The sequence below is a fragment of the Manacus candei genome, unplaced genomic scaffold (assembly GCF_025592945.1).
Source record: "Manacus candei isolate 608988 ecotype Guabito, Panama unplaced genomic scaffold, ASM2559294v1 h1tg000027l, whole genome shotgun sequence".
Taxonomy (NCBI): Eukaryota; Metazoa; Chordata; class Aves; order Passeriformes; family Pipridae; genus Manacus; species Manacus candei.
The window spans coordinates 1,166,134-1,185,410 of NW_026138075.1; the positions used below are offsets into that span (position 1 = coordinate 1,166,134).

The following is a 19,277-nucleotide window of genomic DNA, read 5'->3' on the forward strand; positions in this document are numbered from 1 at the left end:
TGATGATTCTGGTCTGTAATGTCAGACACAGAGCAAAACCTAATGCCCCTTCCAGATCTAAAACAAGCCCAAAGCTTAACACAGTATTCTTATCTTATCCCAGCTCTCCAAAGTTGCTCTTTTTATACCAACCTACTGTCTTACTAGAGTTATTTTTTGATAGACTTTTGGAAGGTGGAAAAACCTGTACATTCCATCTGGAGGAGTACAGATGGAATTCCTAGACGAAGATAACCTTTACAGCTTGTCTTGGCAGAACCAAGTTTTACATATGTTTAAAAAACTGACTTCGACTACTGCAAAGGTGCAAGAGTCTGTATTGGAGGTCTGTAGAAATGGCCAGCTAAGAAGGAGGCAACTTGAACCTGACACCCATGCAGCCATAGAGCTCTGTCTGTTAAGGTGCCAACACAACACAAGTCTTGACTCCTTCTGAGGGTTAATGTTAGTCAAACTTGGTGTAAAATTTCTCCTGTTTTGTATCAGCGTTTGTGCATCTTTGTGCCTTGCTCTTACTCTGTTAATCTATTTTTCCATCTGCTTCTTGCAGAATACTTGGTGGAACTACGAGAATATGGACCTGTTTATTCAACCTGGGGAGGGCTGGAGGTTGAGCTGTCAGAGCCACTGGAAGGGGTGTCTGCCTGTATTGGAAATTGTTGCACGGCTCTTGAAGAACTCAGTGAAGACATGACAGAAGACTTCCTACCTGTGCTTAGGGAATATATATTGTATGCTGAGTCAATGAAGGTAGAGAGAGCCCTGTGGTAGAGAGCGTTGTCATTGTGTTTGCCTGGCATGATATATCAGCGTGTTTGTTCTTTTTAACAGCGAGAAATGCTGTGGGAAAAGCGTGGAAGTAAATAATACATTAACTAGGAGGATGTTTCCATAGTCAAAACAAAACTAGGTCTGTTTAATAGCATAAATAGCATTATTGGTCTGCTCTGCTATTCAGTCAAGCTAAGGTCAGTATTGCAAGGGTGCACACAAAGTGTTGGAGAGCTGTTCCTTCGTCAGAGTGGCAGGTAGTACTTTATAGGAGGCATCCTGTGGCTGCCTAGAATCTTTCCTTGAAGTCACAGAAAGTCAATCATCTTCAGCTCTTCACTGCAAGGTCAGTGCCTGGCCCTACAGAATAGACAGCATTAGCAGCTTCTGTCACTTGTATGTAGCAGAGTTGGGTGCCTCCTTTCAGAACCACGTGTTCAAATGACAGGCACTGCTTCCTCTGTTGTCCCCAAACCCAGACAGGATGTTGTCAAGTTAAGTTCTGCATACCAACTAACTGCTTAAAGGTGGTATTCTGTGACTCTTAATCTCTCTTAAGAATTTGATGCTTATGCAGAAGTAATAAAATTACTTTAATGTGGGTTTTATTCCCTTCAAGTTAAGGAGCATTGGTAATCAATCACATTGAATGGGGGAAAGAACTACTGAGTAAACTGCACTGAGAAATGAAACCAAAGGCTTTAGTTTGTCTGTTAGAACCTTTCACTATATGCCCATGGTACAATGTGTGTTAGCTGTCCCTCTATAGGGTACTAACAGACAAGTTCCTTTTGAAGACTTTCCACTTGGAACAACTGTGCCAAGGCTGTGATATGCACTCCTTTACAGATCTTGTAAACTTACAGTCTGAATATGATAGACCTTCTCTTTCTTAATCTTAGTCTCATCCTATACTTCTCAAACTGAGAATTGAAACAGATAATTTGCAGCTTTGTTTTCCCAGCTTCAGGTGTTTAATTGTATGTCTCTTGAGTAGCTGAAGTGTTCTTGCAGAAGGCTTTTCACAAATTCCCTTAGTATACTCTTTACTTTTGTCACTACAGTATTGACTCCAGCATAACCAAGATGTATTTTCTTTACGAGTCTATTGACAACAAAGTGTTGCTGGAACAGTGTGAGCTGTAGGAAGCCTTGTCTCAGGATGTTGGGACTGTAGGAAGTGGAGGTGGGTGGGATGTGCTTACAAATAAACAGTGTGAGTCTAGTAATTAAAGCTTTTAACTCAGAACATCTGGCTTTTGATGCTAGAAATGCCTTGGCCTACCAAAGATGGCATCTGAAGGGTCAGGCTGATATGTGAGAGGTGCTTTTCACAAATGTAGGAGGGGAAATTTTTTTAAGCTAGAAAGCAATGGTTTCTTTAGCTGAAGAGGTACTTTGGGCAGTTAAGCACCACTTACCACAGGCAAAATAGCATTAAAAATTTGTGTCTAGTTACATGTTGGCTTGGAGACCGTGCCATTCTAAAAGGGCTCTAAAAGGCCAGCAGGTAGCCTGACTGTAGTAAGTGCTGTTTAACTACCTAAAGTACCTCTTCAGCTGAAGAAACCCTTGCTTTTTAGCTTAAACATTTTAGACTGTTGACTTTCTAGGGCCGTAAAAGATTATGCTGTTTAGTGTCCAGCTTGGGCATCCTACTGGCTTTACTCTGTCTGAAAATTTGAAAATCAAGAATAAAATCTACTGTTAGCCAAGACAGACTGTTCCTATTTTCCTTCCTTCTCAAATGGCAAAACTGAACTCTCTCAGATCCTACGAAGTTCAGTTTTATTCTGCTAGAAAGTACCAGTCTGTTGCTGTTTCTGCAGTGAGCAGCTACTGAACTGTCTTTGCAGAATCTGTTAACATTAAGTAAGTAACTGTAAAAGAAGGTTATGCTTGGAACGCAGGAGGCATTCTGCTGGAAGGACTGTCCTCTTCACTACTAGTGCAGTCGTCTTCATCAGCTCCTGTGAGGGCTACTTGTGAAATGAAAGTCTGTTTTGGTCTTTCAAACCACATCTTTTGGACAGGGTACTTGGTGACAGCAAGTCTTTAGGTACTAGGAGTTCAGTGCAACCTTGATAGCTTTCTCTGTTGCACACTGTACCCCTGGTGTAGGTATGAGAACCTGATCTGTAGAGCAGTCTCTAGCTGGCTGAATGTCCCTCAGAGTAAGAACTGCTAGGTTAGAGGTGAAGAGACCTCAGTGTCGTCAGGAGCATTGTTGTACCTGAGGGGGACAGCCTGAGAGAACTGGACATATGGGGGCAAAGCCCAGTAGTTCTGGTTGAATCGAATATTGGCTGATTTGAGGGAAGCCCTGTCTCTGGGTTTGTTTGAAATATTTGTGAAAGTGGGGAGAGGCTGGTGGTATAGGCTTGAGATAAACTGTGTGCTGGTAGTGTCTAGGAGAGACCTTTTCCAAATTATTCACTCTACTCAGTGCTTCTCAGGCCACACCTGCAATACTGTGTTCAGTTTCTGTCCCTGCTGTACAAAAAAAAAAGTGAATTAGTTGAAGAGGGTCCAGAGAAAGGCTACAAAGATGATCAAGGGACTGGGAAGCCTGCCATGTGAGGAAAGGCTGAGAGAGCTGGGTTTGTTCAACCTTGAAAAAAGAAGGCTTAGGGAAGATCTTATCACCATGTTCCAGTATTTAAGGAGTGACTACGAAGATGATGGAAGCTCCCTTTTCACAAGGGGAATGTCCCTGGTTACTCCCAGGGACATTCTGATTGCACACGCTAGGAGAATTTTCACAATGAGAACAAACAGCCTTTGGAATAATCTCCCCAGGGAAGTGGTGGATTCCCTAACACTGGACACTTCTAAGATCCAGCTGGACAAGATCAAACTGAGCTGTCTTGTCTAGACTGTGCTTTTGCCAAGAAAGGTTGGACCAGATGATTATTGAGGTTCCTTCCAACCTGGTATTCTATGATTTTATGACATGGCAAGAGGACATCTCGAATTCTGGTGCAGTGAGGCCCTTTTCAGCAAACATGTGGTGCCACATTTTTTGCTGTCCATTGGTGTTCCCCAGGGAGGAATGTGCAGAGGATGGACTCTGCTCTACATAATCCAGGGCTGATATTAAAATCCTATATGAACTCTGTATGCTTAGCATTGCTAGACTGGCTTATCAGGTGATGCTATCTCCAGTGGTGTGTTTGGGCATTACTTTTAATGCATGTTTAAAGCAAGCACTAGATTAATAGGTAACTGTGTCTGTAAAGGCAGGCAGCGAACAGAGATCCTCTTGTGAGGTCTAGTCACAGTATGAAGCTATGTGGTGTGCAAATAGGCTTGGAATTGAAATTTGAGAAAGAAGACTGATGGCAAACTCCTGAAGCTCTTTAGAAATATGGACCAAGGTGGAATGTTTCAACTAAATACAAAATGGAGGAGGACCTGCCTTGCTGAAACTGAGCTAAGTCTTTCTTGTTCAGGGAGCAGCGATTTAGTTCTGTCCTGAAATAACTGAAGTGTGCTAGATGAGTTTTTTTCTGTTTGGTGTTGATTTCTTTTGAGTTTGTATTTTTTTTGCTTGTTTGTTGTTTGGTTTTTATTTATTTTTTTACTTTTTTGTCTCTGAGACCTTAGCACAGTCCATGCAAAACTTCTACCAGTTAAGTTTCGGGATACTTGATGCAGAGTTTTTCATAGCTGCTGCTAAAGCATTAGTGCATTGATCTGCAACTGAAAGGAGATTGCCTGGAGGTGCCAGAGGAAAACTTTGTACAAGTGAAAGGGAGGGCAATAGTTTTCTCTTCGCTCACAGGTCGACCAGTATTGGATACTTAAAACTGTATTCAGAAGCATATTGTTAATGGTCCACAGTGGATGGACATAAACACTTAAGAAGAAACAAGACACCTGTCCTTTGAATCATTTGCCTCTAGTTGCTAATCATTGGCTATTCCTGCTACAGGTTCAGCTTCCTGCGTGCACTCCAGGCTTCTGAAGGCAGAATGCAATTGCTGGAGGTGGCTGTTTTTTCAGAGAAGAAAGTTCAGCTGACTCGGGTTCAAGTGGCAGTACAAAGTAGAAATACCTGTTAAATCTCTCAGACCTTTGTTGCACTGGTAACCTCAATCACTTAAAGGCCATCCCACATAGTTGCATACATTTCAGAAAGAAGGGGAATGTTGTGGTTTGTCAAGCAAACACATTCAGTGGCATGCTTGATTCATCCCTGTGGAGACAAAAGGGAAGATTAAGGAGCTGAAGGTGAATTTTTCAGGTTTTCCCTCTTTTTGTTGCCTAAACTAGTAGTAACTTTGTGGATGGGGCGCTATTCCCATTTGTCATTGATTGAGCTTTTATAGGAGTGTTGATTGCAACACTCCTGGCTCTCATCTAGAGTAACTACACTGTTGACCTTTTCTTGGCTTAAGAGGGAAGAGGGGGAAGATGATGATTAGTAGATACAGGATTTGTATTTAATTAGGAAACAGATCTTGGCTAGATTGGCTCTTAGAGATCTGACTACTCTTTTGAAAACAGATTTCTGGAGGCAGCAGTGGACATGGCTAGTCCTACTTTACTAGCCATATCAGAAACTGTTAAAATGACTAGTTATCACTTCGTCCTAATGGAGTAATTCCTTCTGGGTGAAAACAGGGGAGACTCAAATGTGAATTGGCCAAGTTAGCTAGCTGCAAGAGAGTTGCAGATTTACAGGTGCCTCAGCAGTGAGTGTTGGCTGACTTCCCTCTGAGCATTTTTAATAATAACTTTGCATCAATTGAGTAATTAAAAAATACTAGTTCTTTGTGAAGACTGAAGTAGTAAGTTCAGGCTTAGTGGAGCTCTTGTGGATGTAGTACAAGGTCTTTGGCTCTGTATTCTCAGAGTACTCTACCAAGAACATGTTTACTGCTTGTGAAACTCTCTTGATCAGTTTATTGCTTTTCATGTAAATTGTGCTTTTTGTAATTTTCATTTTTTTTTAAATTAAATCAGCAACCAAACCCCCTAAACTGATCTAAAATAAAAGCTTACTTTTGTTCTAACATGAGAATGTAACAGCTTGCTATAAAGAATTCTGAAGAGTCTTTGTAAATGAAAAGGGAGATGTAATACCTTCTGTGGTGGTTTTCCTGTATCTTGCCAGTGCTGTTGTCTTGTCTGCTGCTTGAGGATATCAAAGCTGAGTCCTTGTCAACTTTGATGCTTTTGTTTATATCCTGTTCAAGTAATAATAGGTGAACTGATGAATACTTAGTCAGGATTATGTTAGTGGTTTCATGGCAGCTTCTATCTTGCATGCCTATGGCTTGTCCAAATGTTGAATTTTATCTGACCCTACCAGCTTCTGGAGAGCAAGTACTCTTTGTTATTAAAAACTACTCCCTAAATACTGTAAGATAGGGCAAAGTAAATCTGAAAGTCTGACTTTGGACTGAATTTGCACTTAACCTGTATCACTTTGGAGTTTCTTGCAGGCTGGGGGAAGGATCGAGAGGATCTCTTTCACAACTGTCTTTTCTCTTGCCCACAGAATGTGTTGAAGAAGAGAGACCAAGTTCAAGCAGAGTATGAAGCAAAACTGGAAGCAGTAGCCTTGAAAAAGGAAGACCGTCCAAAGGTTAGCACTCCAACTTACTCTACAAAACCAGCTTACGCTCACACTACCTCCTGAAAAGAATGGAGAAGCAGAACTTGCTTTTTCTGGGTCTGGTGGCTTCTTTGCAATAGAGAGCAGTTTCTAGCAGAACAGAAGTTTGTTGTTGTCAAACTGATGTGAAATAAAGACCTAGGTATGAATGTATATAACTTGTCTAGCAACTTCTGATCTTCCACAATTCTCAGAGCAGGGTGACTCTGTAACACCTTAACAGCCAGTAATCGGTTGGAGTGTTTAGTAGCAGGGACTGAAGCAGTGGTAGAACAGTCCCTGGTGACTTAGCAGTATGTCAGCTAGCTGAGTTAAGGTCCTATCCCTGGCACTGTGGAACTGTATTATTCTAGGACACTGGTTTTGATTGTGGAAGACTGCAAATTTTGCCACTTCTGCTAGGGAGCTCTACTTCTGTGATGCTGAACAGACACAACAAGTGTCACTAGGTGACAGGTTTTGGCTGGGCTCCATGCAGAAGCAAAGCTGTGAACTGACATGCTTGTGCTGACACCTGCTTCTGCACGAAGCAGGGTGCAAGAGACTTTTCTTAAATGGCTGCAGGTTTAAATGGTGATGACAACAGGGTTTGTTCCCTTCCTCTGCTTGGAGGTTTTTGGTTCCCCTTACATTTGTATTAATAACTAATGGAGAACTTCCCAGTATTAGGACTACTGTACAGTAATCTTACAGGGGGTTCACATAATATTTTTAAATCTAAGAAGCTAAAGAGGATGAGAGCATAGAAATGCAAACTAGTATTTTTCTGATCTTGCATCTCTCATGAACTTCAAATAGTGGTGTATTAGGTGTTTTACAGTGTTCTTGTATTTTGGTCTTTTACCTGCCCCACTGCTGGCTGCTGTGGTATGTGCTCTACTTCCTCAGTGTAGCTTTGTATAAGCAGGTATTCTAACAAGTTGTTTCTAGGATGGAGGGAACTAAATCTAGCATATCCAGCAAGCCAGTTGAGGTTTTTAGGTGTTTGACTTTATCAAGATCTTGTTGCAGTGGAATTGCTGAACTTTGGTAATCTCTCACCTATTAAAAGGCCTTTCTTTGGATCTCATATCTCAGTGGGATTATTGTGTAAAATGCAGCACTTAAATAGCTGTCTTGAGAATTTTTGAAGAGCTGCATCTCCTCTCCAGAGTATAAGTGTATTTTTTGGCAACTCCTTCTACCTTTTTTGTAACGTCAGTAGTTTTGTGTCATTTATAAGATGAAGTTGAACAAATTATATAGAACTCCTTGCATGTTCATAAAATATTATCTCATGGTTTTCAGATCCTTTGTGCCTGGAGGAAGTGCCCTTGTCTGTAGGAGCTGGTAGCTCAGCGCTGTGCCTAGCACCGTTCTTACATTCCATGTGGTCTCCTGGCTGTGACTTGCTGGAAACTAAAAACTGGCAGAGGGTCTTGAGCTGCAATTGTGGAATGACATTTGTGTTCCTTGTATTTGCCAATTTGGTAGAAATTATGTAAAATAACCCCAGACGAAATCTTACGGGGAAAAAAAGCTTAGGTTTGGATCATGAGAGGAGGGCCTATGGCTACTTGGTAATCTCTTCCACTAGAGGGCATTCCAGGCCTCGCTGGGTTTGATAATCTCTTCCACTAGAGGGCATTCCAGGCCTCACTGGGCACATACCCAGGCTGGCATCACAAAGCTCTTCTCGTGTCATTAGGTCATTCTCACATTGAGATCATCTGTTTAGAGCTCGCAGAAGGCTTGTAGGGCTGCTGTAAATGTCTGTTGGGAAGTACTGCTCAGAATGCTGGAGCTTACACCAAAAGCATAATGATTGTGGTGCTTAACAGAAGCATCACAGTATTAGTGCAGAGTCTGCAGCCTTTCAGTTTCTAGCAAGTGCAGTGGTGAAGTGCTGCTTACCCACTTCTGACCCATGCTGGAGCTGATTTTGCAGTAATCCACAAATGCAGTTGTTGTGACCTGCTGCAGAAGGGGAGAGTCTTGGTCTATTGGGGCTGGGGTAAGCCCTCCCACCAAACTCAGAGATGTTATGAGTTATACACTTCCACCACAGGTGAGAACACCTTGTACCTCCCTAGGCTGGGGAGTTTTACAATTGATAGTGTCACAGGACATGTAATGAGTCTCTGCATCTTCTAAGACAGTTGCAGTTGCCTGTTGTGTCAGCATCAGTCCTGGTCCATCATGGTCTGACATTTGAGATGCATAGCCCAGGCTAGATGCACAGAGTTATCATGTGAAGGGGGGACATTGGCATGATAGGAGGGATTGTCCCATCTTGCAGGATTTGCCTCTTCTTAACCTCTTCCTTTATCTGGAAATCCAGTTTGTAGCTTCAGGTATGCATCTGCACCCAGGATAGTTGGACAATGGCACCCAGTTGTCTGATCTGAAGGTCCTTTGGCAGTATTTAGGGAGGAGTGGGCTTTTCTGGGTGAGCAGCTGCTTCTTTTCAATTTGTAAAAGTCTTTTGGTGATCTTAGAATTTGTAAGGCATTAACTGTTTCAGTCTCTGACAGGAGTGAAGGAGAGGTGTGGTTTCCTTTTGGTGAGATGAAGTTCACCTCTGATGACCTAATTTCTTCTGTCTGCCTCAAGGGTTTGAAGTGTGTTAGTCTATGGAAACAGTAAATTTGACACTGCAGAACTTGAAGTTGACCATATGTATTTACAGAGGGGAAAAAAGCCTTGTAACATTATCTATTTCCAGAGAATGAGGAAAGTAGAAATAGCATATGCTATTATTTTATATTAATATATGCTGGATTTTTTCAGCTTCAGAATGATTTGTTACTTGATCCTCTAGAATTTTAAAGTGGACATGCCATCTGTACATGACCACACAAAATTATAGATGTGAGGCACACTTAGTTTTTTGAGAGAACAGAATTAATGTGAAGAGGATTAGATATATTTGTAGAACTTCTTATCATGTAGTAAGGTGACCAGACTCCTGAATATACACTTTTATACTCAGTTCTTGCCTGCATCTCTCATAAGTTGAAATGGATTCACTAAAACAGTCATGGGCCATTGAAGAGTGTGTTGGAGTTGAAACCAGTTATCACGTTGGTTTTGTGGTTTGTGGAGTTTTTGAGCTATTCCAGTAGCTGAGAAGAGACATTGGTAAGAAAGTAGCAAGTTCCCAAAGTCCAGTCTGCTTTCTGCCCAGCTCTTAGTTGCTAGCTAGTATTTAGTGTCTCTGCTGGTAAAAGCAGATAAAACCATCAGCATTGATGTCTTTGCACTAGTGTTTAAACACTTTATAAGGTGTTTAAAACCTGTTAATTAACTTAAAATTTTGTTTCAACTACTGTGTTGCAAATAATGTTCTGGGAAGCCGCAGTTTTGTAAGGAAAGGCACTCCTAAACAGGACTGCTGTTGTGCAGACACTGCTTTCATGTGGAGTGGATGAGGAGGATCACAAGGATGCCTGCGGAGACTTACATGGAGTTAATTGCTGTTGTTCCTTAATGAGAACATATGTGACCCATTTGCTGACCACTGGGTTGTCCCTGTAGCTTTAAATTCGTACAGCCCTCTCAGTCTGACCTGCAGGAGAACTTGCTGGGAGAAAAACAGATTTTTGTATAGCTTCATTGTGGTTTCAGATTCTGGAAGAAGCAGCAGCAAGCTGGTGAGTGCTTAGAAGCTAACTTAATTGCATTGGGAAATCTTACTTGGTTTGACTTCCAGACTTCATGAACCTTTCTCTTGATAGCCTAGCCTTTCCCATTAAGCAGAGTACTTAAGATGCAAGGCATACGTGCCTTGAGGGGAGCATCATCTGAACTTTCCAGCCATAGGCTTTGTAGTTCTTGTCTGAAGCTTATGAGAGAACTTTGTCTGGAATTGTAGCAGTGTGAGTTCTATAGCCAGCAGTGCTCAGACAGGGTGGGGGAAAACGCTGTCTACTAACTCCCAAGCTGCCTGTAGTGTCCAGTTGTTTGAATAAAGGGGAACTCAAATCCCATGGGTATGAAGAACTCCTGTGTCTCAAACAGCTTTATTAGAGAACAGATGTAAGATCTTCTCTGAGTCAATGTAATACTTCAGTGATCCTTACATCCTGGAGAAGCACGGTTGTTATGTTTCTGCCTAGATGGGCCACCTTGCCAAACTGCAAGGTAGTAGCACACCTCTAGCTTCCGGTAGTTACCTATGAAAAGCTTCTTACATAGTCTGTTCATCTTCTTCCTTCTCTTAACACCCTTCAGAGAAAAAGGGAGTTTACTGAAGGTAAAAAGTTATGCAAATGTTCTTCATTTTTCCTCTTGCCTTTGTGCAAGTCACAGCTTTCAGAGCAAAAGTTTACTTCTCGTGTTGGTACCACTATGCAGGGGTTTCCTCTTCTGAGGTCATGGGCTTAGTCTGCATGTCTTTACAGGATTCCTCTCTGTGTGGACCATGCAGCATAAGGAGAAGGGAGAAAAAGGTGTTCATGGGCTTCTTGCTTGAAGAAGCACTTGTAAATTGTTCCTATGATTGCCTAACATGATGTTAGTTAAAACATGAGCAAAGAACACCATCTTAGTTGGCCTAAAGTACATGCACTTTGGGCCAGTGATTGCTGTCATAATCCATTTAAATCTCTACCTGATTTGCAATAGGCTGTCCTTCAACATTTCTCTCATTGTTTTTGTATGATTGTGAGCCCAGTGTTGAGCCCAAAGGTATATGAGCCAGTCCAGAGTGATGATCACTAGTGCTTTCCAGTTAGGAAAGGCAGCCTGTAAGGTTAAAAGTGGAAGCTAGAAACTAGAGGCTTAGGAATTTTATTCTTCAGTTCCTAAGAGAGAACACTTAGGTTTCTTATCCAGCTTTCTGGATAAGCCTAAATGTTGATTATATTATACACACTGGTGTAAATTGGGAAGTGCCTAGTGCAGCTGAAAATGGGAAGGAGTAAGGTTTTCTGTGGAGCTGTAGCCAAGCTGCTCAGTTTAAGCACTTGGAACTGAGTCTAGGTACCCAGCACTTACACCAAATGCTTTTCCTCTTCGTGTGCTTCTAGCAGGTGCTTCCTCCACTTGCCTCTATATCAGACATGGAGATGGAAAGCACAAATGCTCACCACCTCAAACAGCAAAGAACAAATCAAGCAATCTCATATCCTCTCTAGTTCAGAAATGTGGCTTGTCTCCCCACAGCCATAACTGAGTTTATTCAGGGTAACTCCCGGTGAACCTACCTTTTCTTCTGTGGTTTTGCTCAGTAAGGTTTGAACTAATTCAGCAATCTAGCACTCAGTGACAGTTTTAATCTTCTTTTCTTTTGCTGCAGGTACCCACAGATGTTGAGAAATGTCAAGACCGAGTAGAATGTTTCAATGCTGACCTGAAAGCAGATATGGAGAGATGGCAGAACAACAAAAGACAAGACTTTAGGCAGCTACTCATGGGGATGGCAGATAAAAACATCCAGTACTACGAGAAGGTATGTGTCACTGTTGGAGCATTGGCAAAAATAAGAGAAGTTTATTTTCCTATGAGGTGGTGATGATTCTTCAGGATATCTTCACACTATCTTGAAAATAGAAATATTAGACATCTCAGTTCTCTAGTGCTATGGAAGCTGCTCTTTGTCATCAGCTTAGTGTAATGAATTGCTGTTCATGGTAAAGTCATCTCTGTAGGACTAGTGGTCAACTCTCGAAGAGCATTTCATCATGCATGCTTGTCTGTTTTGCACTCTTGAATTGAACAAATTACTGAGCAGCAGCAGTGGTGATGAAAAAGACCAAAATTGCATGTTCTAGTAATACTACCAGAGTAGAAAAATCTCTTGATTCTGCCTTTTATGAACAAAACTACATGAGTTAATACACATCCATAGACTCATATATAGATTACGCTTGGTATATATAAATTATTCTAGTCTCTGTTCCTTTGTGCATAGTTTAGTCCCTTGTATGCTAGTCCTGAAAATACCTAGCCAGGTGCCTCTGCTCTTTTTCAGTTGGTGCATGTGTACCTGAGGTTTGGTGTCAGATTTTTTTACTTTTTTATTTTTAACTGAAAGGGCCTCAAGGCCCCATTTAACTGCAGATACTGCCAGTCTAGTTTTCCTGCGTGCTGGAGCAGTGCAGCCCAATGCAGTGGTTGATGTCATAGAATCCTAAAATGGTTTTGAAGGGACCATCTAGTTTCAACCCTCTGCCATAGGCAGGGGCACCTGTAGAGCACATGGCCCAGAGCCCCATCCAACCTGAAGTAAAACACTTGCAGACATGGAGCATCCACAGCTTCTGTGGGCAACCTGTTCCTGTGTTTCCTCATCCTGATAGTAAAGAATTTCATCCTAATTATCTAATCTAAACCTGGCCTCTTTCAGTTTAAGGCAATTGCCCCTTGTCCTATCACTACAAGCCCTTGTAAAAAGTCCCTCTCCAGCTCTTTTGTAAGCCCACTTCAGGTACATTAAATATTTAGGACATATTAAATGCTACTAGGTTCATGCATAGCAATATACTTCATCTTGCCTATTCGTTTTTTCCACATCTACTTTACAAGCTTCTTCCTAGTAACAAGCTAGGTTACTTCTCTGTGTAGGATTAGTATGCAGTACCTTTTCCCCTTCGATTGTCTGTCATGTCAGTAGTTCATAACTAGTCCCACAGAACTTCCTTCATCCTGGTCTCTTCTAAGGTGCTGTGGAGGGGGATATTAAAGACTCCTCTGAACATGCAGCAGTGCCTCTGCAATTGACATTTAAATCTGTTAGTTTTGCTCTTAGCGAGGAAGCTTTTTTGGTAGGAAAGCATGTAGTCACTTCAGGGTACACAACTAGAAATAATTACTCACCTGCAGTACAATCAGAAAGGTTAGAAGGAAGATGTCTCACAACAGTAATTTGTGGATGTAAGAGCTGGTGATGAGTTTACCCATTCCCAGCATTTAATAATAGGTATTCCATGATCAGTTTGATTTCTGAGCTTTGAGGTTGAAAGATAGTAACGACACACAGTACAAGGACTGACGTTAAGTACACGTCTGGGCAAATGACTCCAAAGCCTGGAGTGACTTCCTAATAACCCAGAAGCTAGACTCCACTTCTAGTTTACTATACTAGGCACTACCAGTTTGTCATTCAGTGGAGTCAAGTCCCAGAGCTGTACTGGAATACACTGTGTCTCAGAACTACCTTCTCTAAATGCATGGGTTTTTTTTCAAATAAGTTTGCTGGAGGTAGTCTGTAATAGCTATCATTGTGTCCCAATCAGCCCTACCTCACAGTGACACTACAAAGATGTACATTTCTGCTAGCAACAGTTTGTCTGTCTAGCTGAAAGCTGTGGTGTTCTTCAGTGTAGAAGAATCTAGATTGGTGTTTGGAAATCCCAGGTATTCTGATGATTTCTAATGGCTTGGGCCAGCTGACAACTTTTGAAAATGTGAATTTGTTTAATTTGTTTGGGAGGTACAACCACTCTAACACTTTTTTTTGCTGTTTGAGATTTTGGTGGGGTTTTTTTTATTTCTGTACTAATCTGTGAAGACCCAATAGGTTTTCTTCAACTTGCATTCTGATGATGTGGAAGAGTTAGAAGTTAAAATAACTCATGTAAACCTCATTTGTTAAATCTGTATTTCTTTCTTCAGTGCCTTACGGCGTGGGAGTCAATTATACCACTATTGCAAGACAAGCCAGAGACCAAATAAGAAGTACCTTCATGGACAGTCTAGCACTTCTATGCTCAGTACCACTAGACATACTGGAACTGTATGAAGGACTCTTTTTTGTCAAGTTAACTGAAATGACAGCTGCACTTAGGCTGGAACAGACGCTTTGAAAACTATTTGAATTTTTTTTTCCTCGATTTTTGTGTTTAAACTGGGGTATGTTTCATCTTTTTGAGTTATCTTGAATGGTTCCTTCTTTATCCTAAGGAGTGATTGGGGTTTCATAGTGAAAGTGCATGGGGATCTTGATAAAACTTACCTCTCTAGTCTGGAAGGAACTGATGAGTGGAGCACTAAAAAGATGAAAATAAAACTCTACTGCAAGGTGCCATATGACATCTTTATTACCATTCTGTTTTGTTTGCTAAAAAAAAAAATAATTATTTCTATGATACTGTACTCCCTAACCAATCCTTATCCTTTTTTTTTTTTTTTTTTTTTTGAATAGACAGGGAAAGGCTGGGAAAGAATATTTTCTGTTTCACTGCAGCCCATATGCTCCCTCTGAATAAAATGGTCTCTGGAGACTTTTCTGTCTGGGAGTTGGTCTGGTCTTAGAACATACCACCACCACCCACAGATAGCCTGTGGTGCGAGCATGAACTGTGGTTTTTGTGAGTGTGGCATGCTGTTGGTTCCTACTGAGTATTGTTTACCGTGGTGATTATGAAGTAATGTCAGTTGACTGAAGTGTACTTGTGACTGACTTGGGGATTGGGATCAGCCTAGCTGCAGGAATGAGCTGAACAGCAGCCTTTCAAGGGCCCCTTTTATGGGAATAGTGGAGGAAGTATGAGTCTTTAACTTTTCTAAAGCTAGCTCCAGAAGTTGCATGATGCAATTCTCTTAGACCATGCTTTAAATATGGGATTTACTAGAGCCTCTTCAGGCTTGGTCACTTAAGATGCCTGCTGTAATAAAGGTAGGACTCTGCTTCCTTTCCCGTGTGTTTTTTTGCAGCAGCCAAAAAGTGTCAAATGTTTGCTTCCACCAAGCACATCAGCGTGTGTGAAACTTGCCTTAAATGGCTTGGTGGGAGGTAGATGGGTACCCTGGTAGGTACAGAGTGTTCATACCTGTCTCTGCTGAACCACATGGCAAGTCTTTTAAGAGACTACTTTCGTTACAGATCTATTTTCTTAGTAGTTTTTATTGGCCTTTAGAAATGTAACTGCTTCTGCAAGTCCCTTTTTTTCTCCTTTCTCTTGCAGTCCAACCTCAAGTAAATGCCGATTTGGTGTTGGTGGCCTTAGGAATGCTGATGTGATTCCCATGGTCCTAGAGTCTTGATTTAACAGCATGCAGATAAATCTTTTTTAACCATCCTAAGGGTGGGGTTTGGGGCTTGTATCAGTGTAATATTTGGATTTGAGGGAATAAATAACTCAGTGCTTACTGCTAAATTTTAGTGATTACTTGATCTCTGTTAACATTCTTGCAAAGAACCTGAGCAGTAATTGAGAATGTCCAAATTCTGTGTTCTCCTGTGACAACCTATCAGGTTTGGAATTTGTCTGTTTCGGAATTTGTCCCTTCCTAAACACCAAGTGAACCTGCAGCCTACTCAGCTTGTTGGCTTTATAGCAACTCTCAAGATGAGTTATTGCAGTACTGTGGTAGCTCTCAGGCTAATGAGGTAGTGCTCTCTGAATGAAAAAGTCAAGTTTAAGACATTTTAAGAGGTCTTCCTTTTTGATTCAGCCTTCACTGACAACTCTGGTACTAAACAAACTATGCTTCTTGTTTTAAACTCAGTTTGTCTATACACTTATGTGGTGTAAATGAGAACTCTGCATTAAGTTATTGTTAGGTTCAGAATAACAGACTACTCTTGTTGTGCAAGGGAAGTACTTGGGGGGATCATCTTGAAGCAGTCTTTCCTTCTAGAACAAGCACTTGCATACTATCTAAGAGTCTGACCTTCAGGGTTACAGTTTTCCCTGTTCTCCACAAACAGAGATCAACATACTTTTGGAGTTGGTTCCTGTGTGGTAAATGGAATTTTGTAGTTGACTCTACAACATCACTGGAAGTCAAGCAAAATATGATTTGAACTAATACTTAGTCACTGTTCCCTCCATCTTATTAAAAAAAAAAAAACCAAACAAAAACAGTAAAAGATGAGTAGAAAGATTGGTGGGTTTTTCCTGCAAGTGGTTTCATCTGATGCCTTACAAGACTGAGGTCCTGTTCCCACTTAGTTTTATGTCAGACTGAAGTGGGTGTTGGTTCTGGGGAGTTTAGCAATTAACATCAAAGCTGTGCATGAGAAGCATAATGGACGTGGAGAGTACCAAGTGAAGTTGAAATCAACATGTAACTATTGAGGCTGGAGATGTTGAACATCAGCTTGAATTTTATTCCATCTGATGCCACTGATTTTGTGGTATGGTTTTTAAACTTGTCCTCATCCAAAGCATGTTTTGATTTCAGACAAATCCCTTTCTGGCTATGCTGCTGGAAAGGCAGGCACACTTTGCACTTCTCAGAGTATGTGGCGCTGTGGCAACTGCAGGTTGATTTGGAGAAGAGGCTGGAACATGCATGTCAGGCAGTGGCCACTAACAGGATATATTACATGGTCTGAAACACTAAAACCTCTCTTAAGCCTATGCAAGGAAAGTAAAACTTCACGTTCAAAAGAGAAGTCCTCTGCAAGAATTGCCACAGTGTAAGAATGGTGTGTAGTGGTGAGTCTGAGCTCCTATGAGCTATGGAGTGGTGTATTTTTATGAAGAGCTGTTGTTAAATCACGAAGTAACTGTGGGAGAGGCTGCGAGGTGTGTGGAGGATTCCTGACTGTGATATTTGGGGCAGCCAAACATGCCAGTCAGGAGAACTACAAAAGTTAAAAGAAATTCTTCTAAGATGTACAGAGTAATACTTGTAAAGCCACACATAACTGCTGCTAGTGGGAGGTTGAGACCTGAACTGCTAGAGAAACTCATGACATGTTATCCTGTAATTATTACAGGATATGACTCTTTACTTTGGATGGCCCAAACTTTCATGAGATAAGTAAAAGGTCTTGGTAAAGGGAAGCAGGAGTAGTGCGGAAGCTTCATCTTTGAGTAACTTCTTGAGTGTTAAGTCACTTAGATCATCCTCTGCATATGCACTAAAATGACATCAAAAGTAGTTGGCACCCTTGTTGTGAGCCTTTGTAACACATGGTTTCTTCAGCAGTCCTTAAATCAGCCCAGCTGTCCTCTTAATCCATAGCCAGGCCAGGGTCCCTCTTGGAGGATACTAATTCGCTGCTGTCCTGGTTATTTTTGGGGATGTTTGTTTCTTCTCTTAAGTGGCACCAGCACAATAAAGCACTTGTTTCTGTGCTCAGTTATGGACCATGCATTGTTCATGTATATCTTTACCAGGCTCTAAATCTTGCAATAAATACAGATGTTAAAATACCATGGCTTTTTCAGGTACACATTGAAAAATGAAAAGGTGTAGCCCTAAAGACACAAACTATTCTGATGTGAATTGTATTAAGGAATAAACTATGGATTCTTCACTGAAGTCTACTTGGATTTTTGTTGCACTAATGCTTGTTCTAAGGATAAAGTAGTGTGATAAGTGGTAGAAAAAAATATCCACAAAGCATGAGCAGCTGAGACAGTTCAGTGGAGGTACTGTGCAGTAGCCTTGCAGCAGTGGCTCTGCATAGCCTGTTCATGATGCATGTTGCTTCAGGCGTCCTGCAGATGCCAACATACAAAAGAATCCCCTCCCAGACCAGCAGGGACTGTTCAGTGTTTCAACAGGAGCCATGCTTTTGTTAAAACTTGTATAATTTAACTGTGTATGGTTATGATTAATGTTGCATACTGTTTAAAATCCTGGTGCTGATAACCCCTGAGCAAAATTGCATAGACTAAATTAGCTTATTAGATGTTCAGTCATCCTAAATTCTGAAGGTAGAACAGTTTTGCCTCTGGTATATTAACTTTTACTACAATAACCAATACGTAGGGAAAGTAGGGACTTTTTTTTTAAGATAGGGGAGTTGCTACTACTTTGAGATTATTTTTGTTTGTTTGTTTTGTGAAGTAAAACTGGGGATCACAGGAATCAACTTGCCTTCTGGCAGACTGAATGTTGCATTTAAAAGTTTTTGGGAGTGCTGTTTAACCAACTTTACAGACTAAAGTGGCAGTGCTTAATTCTGTGCTTAGCACTTTGAAGTCTTGCTGAGGTGTCTGACTCGTACAAATACTTAGTAATGAACTGGATAAGTTTTAAGGCTGCATGCCTAGGGCACAGTATTTGTGCAGAAAATAATGCACTTTCCAAAGAGGTAGACGTAGATCAGCCTTATATAAGAGGCATGCTGAAACAATAAAGGCTGGTCGCTGTCCTACACTACTTTGAAGGTCTTGGTACTCTATGCTTTGAAGCTAAACTGTTTCCTTAACTCTGCTGCTGCTGAGATGTATCCATACCCTCAGATCAAACAGCAGGGTTGGGGCCAGTGCCACATTCCCACTGCACAGGGAGGCAGGTTGCTGACAGTCCTGTAATAACAAAGAGCCAAAGGGCTTTTGTCTGTAGTACACAAAAATAAAGAAGCACCGTCCTTGTTCTCATTTCCTCTGTGCCTGCATCCGTCTGTCCCTCCTTAAGGTCTGGAGAATTGGGCCATGCAGTTGAAGGTAAGCTGGCTATGAGCCTCACACATTGTGTTGAAGGGGTCAGTGGTGGGGACCAAAATGGTGCTGGCTCATTATCCAGACTTCTGGTTTCAACCTCTGTAAATCCACTCACCAGAACTAGAGTCACTGTTCATACCATTTAAAAACAAAATGAAAGCTGTGAAAAGACTTGTCTCTGTGTGAATTAGCTAGTAAACAATGTAAAAAGGGGAAGGAGGCTTTTGTTTCCTGCACCTGACCAAATCTGGTAACTGTGCTCTTGTTCAGACTTGCAGGCTAGGAAATGTTGTCTTGCCTTCTGGTGCTGGCATGTTTCTATACCCTTTCATATATCTCTGTATAAATATTCTTTGTGCATTGTTTACTATGGAACTAGTATTGATGGAGAAAAACATTTTGAGGTAAAACTGTTTGTAATTCTCTATTAGTGTGTACATTTTTTTAAAATGCACCGTCTGTTTACCTCAATTAATTTAATGGAATGGACCAATAAATGTATTAAAAGAGGACTCCTTTACTTAGAATAAAGTTTCATTTTTTGCAGCCTTCAC

At 41.2% G+C, this 19,277-nt stretch overlaps 1 protein-coding gene across 1 annotated transcript in view; it reads left to right on the forward strand.

Annotated features, from left to right (window-relative positions):
• Positions 1-19,276, forward strand: part of SNX30 (sorting nexin family member 30) — a 50,577-nt gene extending 31,301 nt beyond the window's left edge. The window contains exons 6-9 of the mRNA XM_051789443.1: positions 551-750; positions 6,278-6,364; positions 11,673-11,825; positions 13,991-19,276. Of these exons, the coding sequence (XP_051645403.1) occupies positions 551-750; positions 6,278-6,364; positions 11,673-11,825; positions 13,991-14,050 (500 nt within the window). The 3' untranslated portion in view covers positions 14,051-19,276. The remainder of the gene's footprint in view (positions 1-550; positions 751-6,277; positions 6,365-11,672; positions 11,826-13,990) is intronic.
• The last annotated feature ends 1 nt before the right edge of the window (position 19,277 follows it).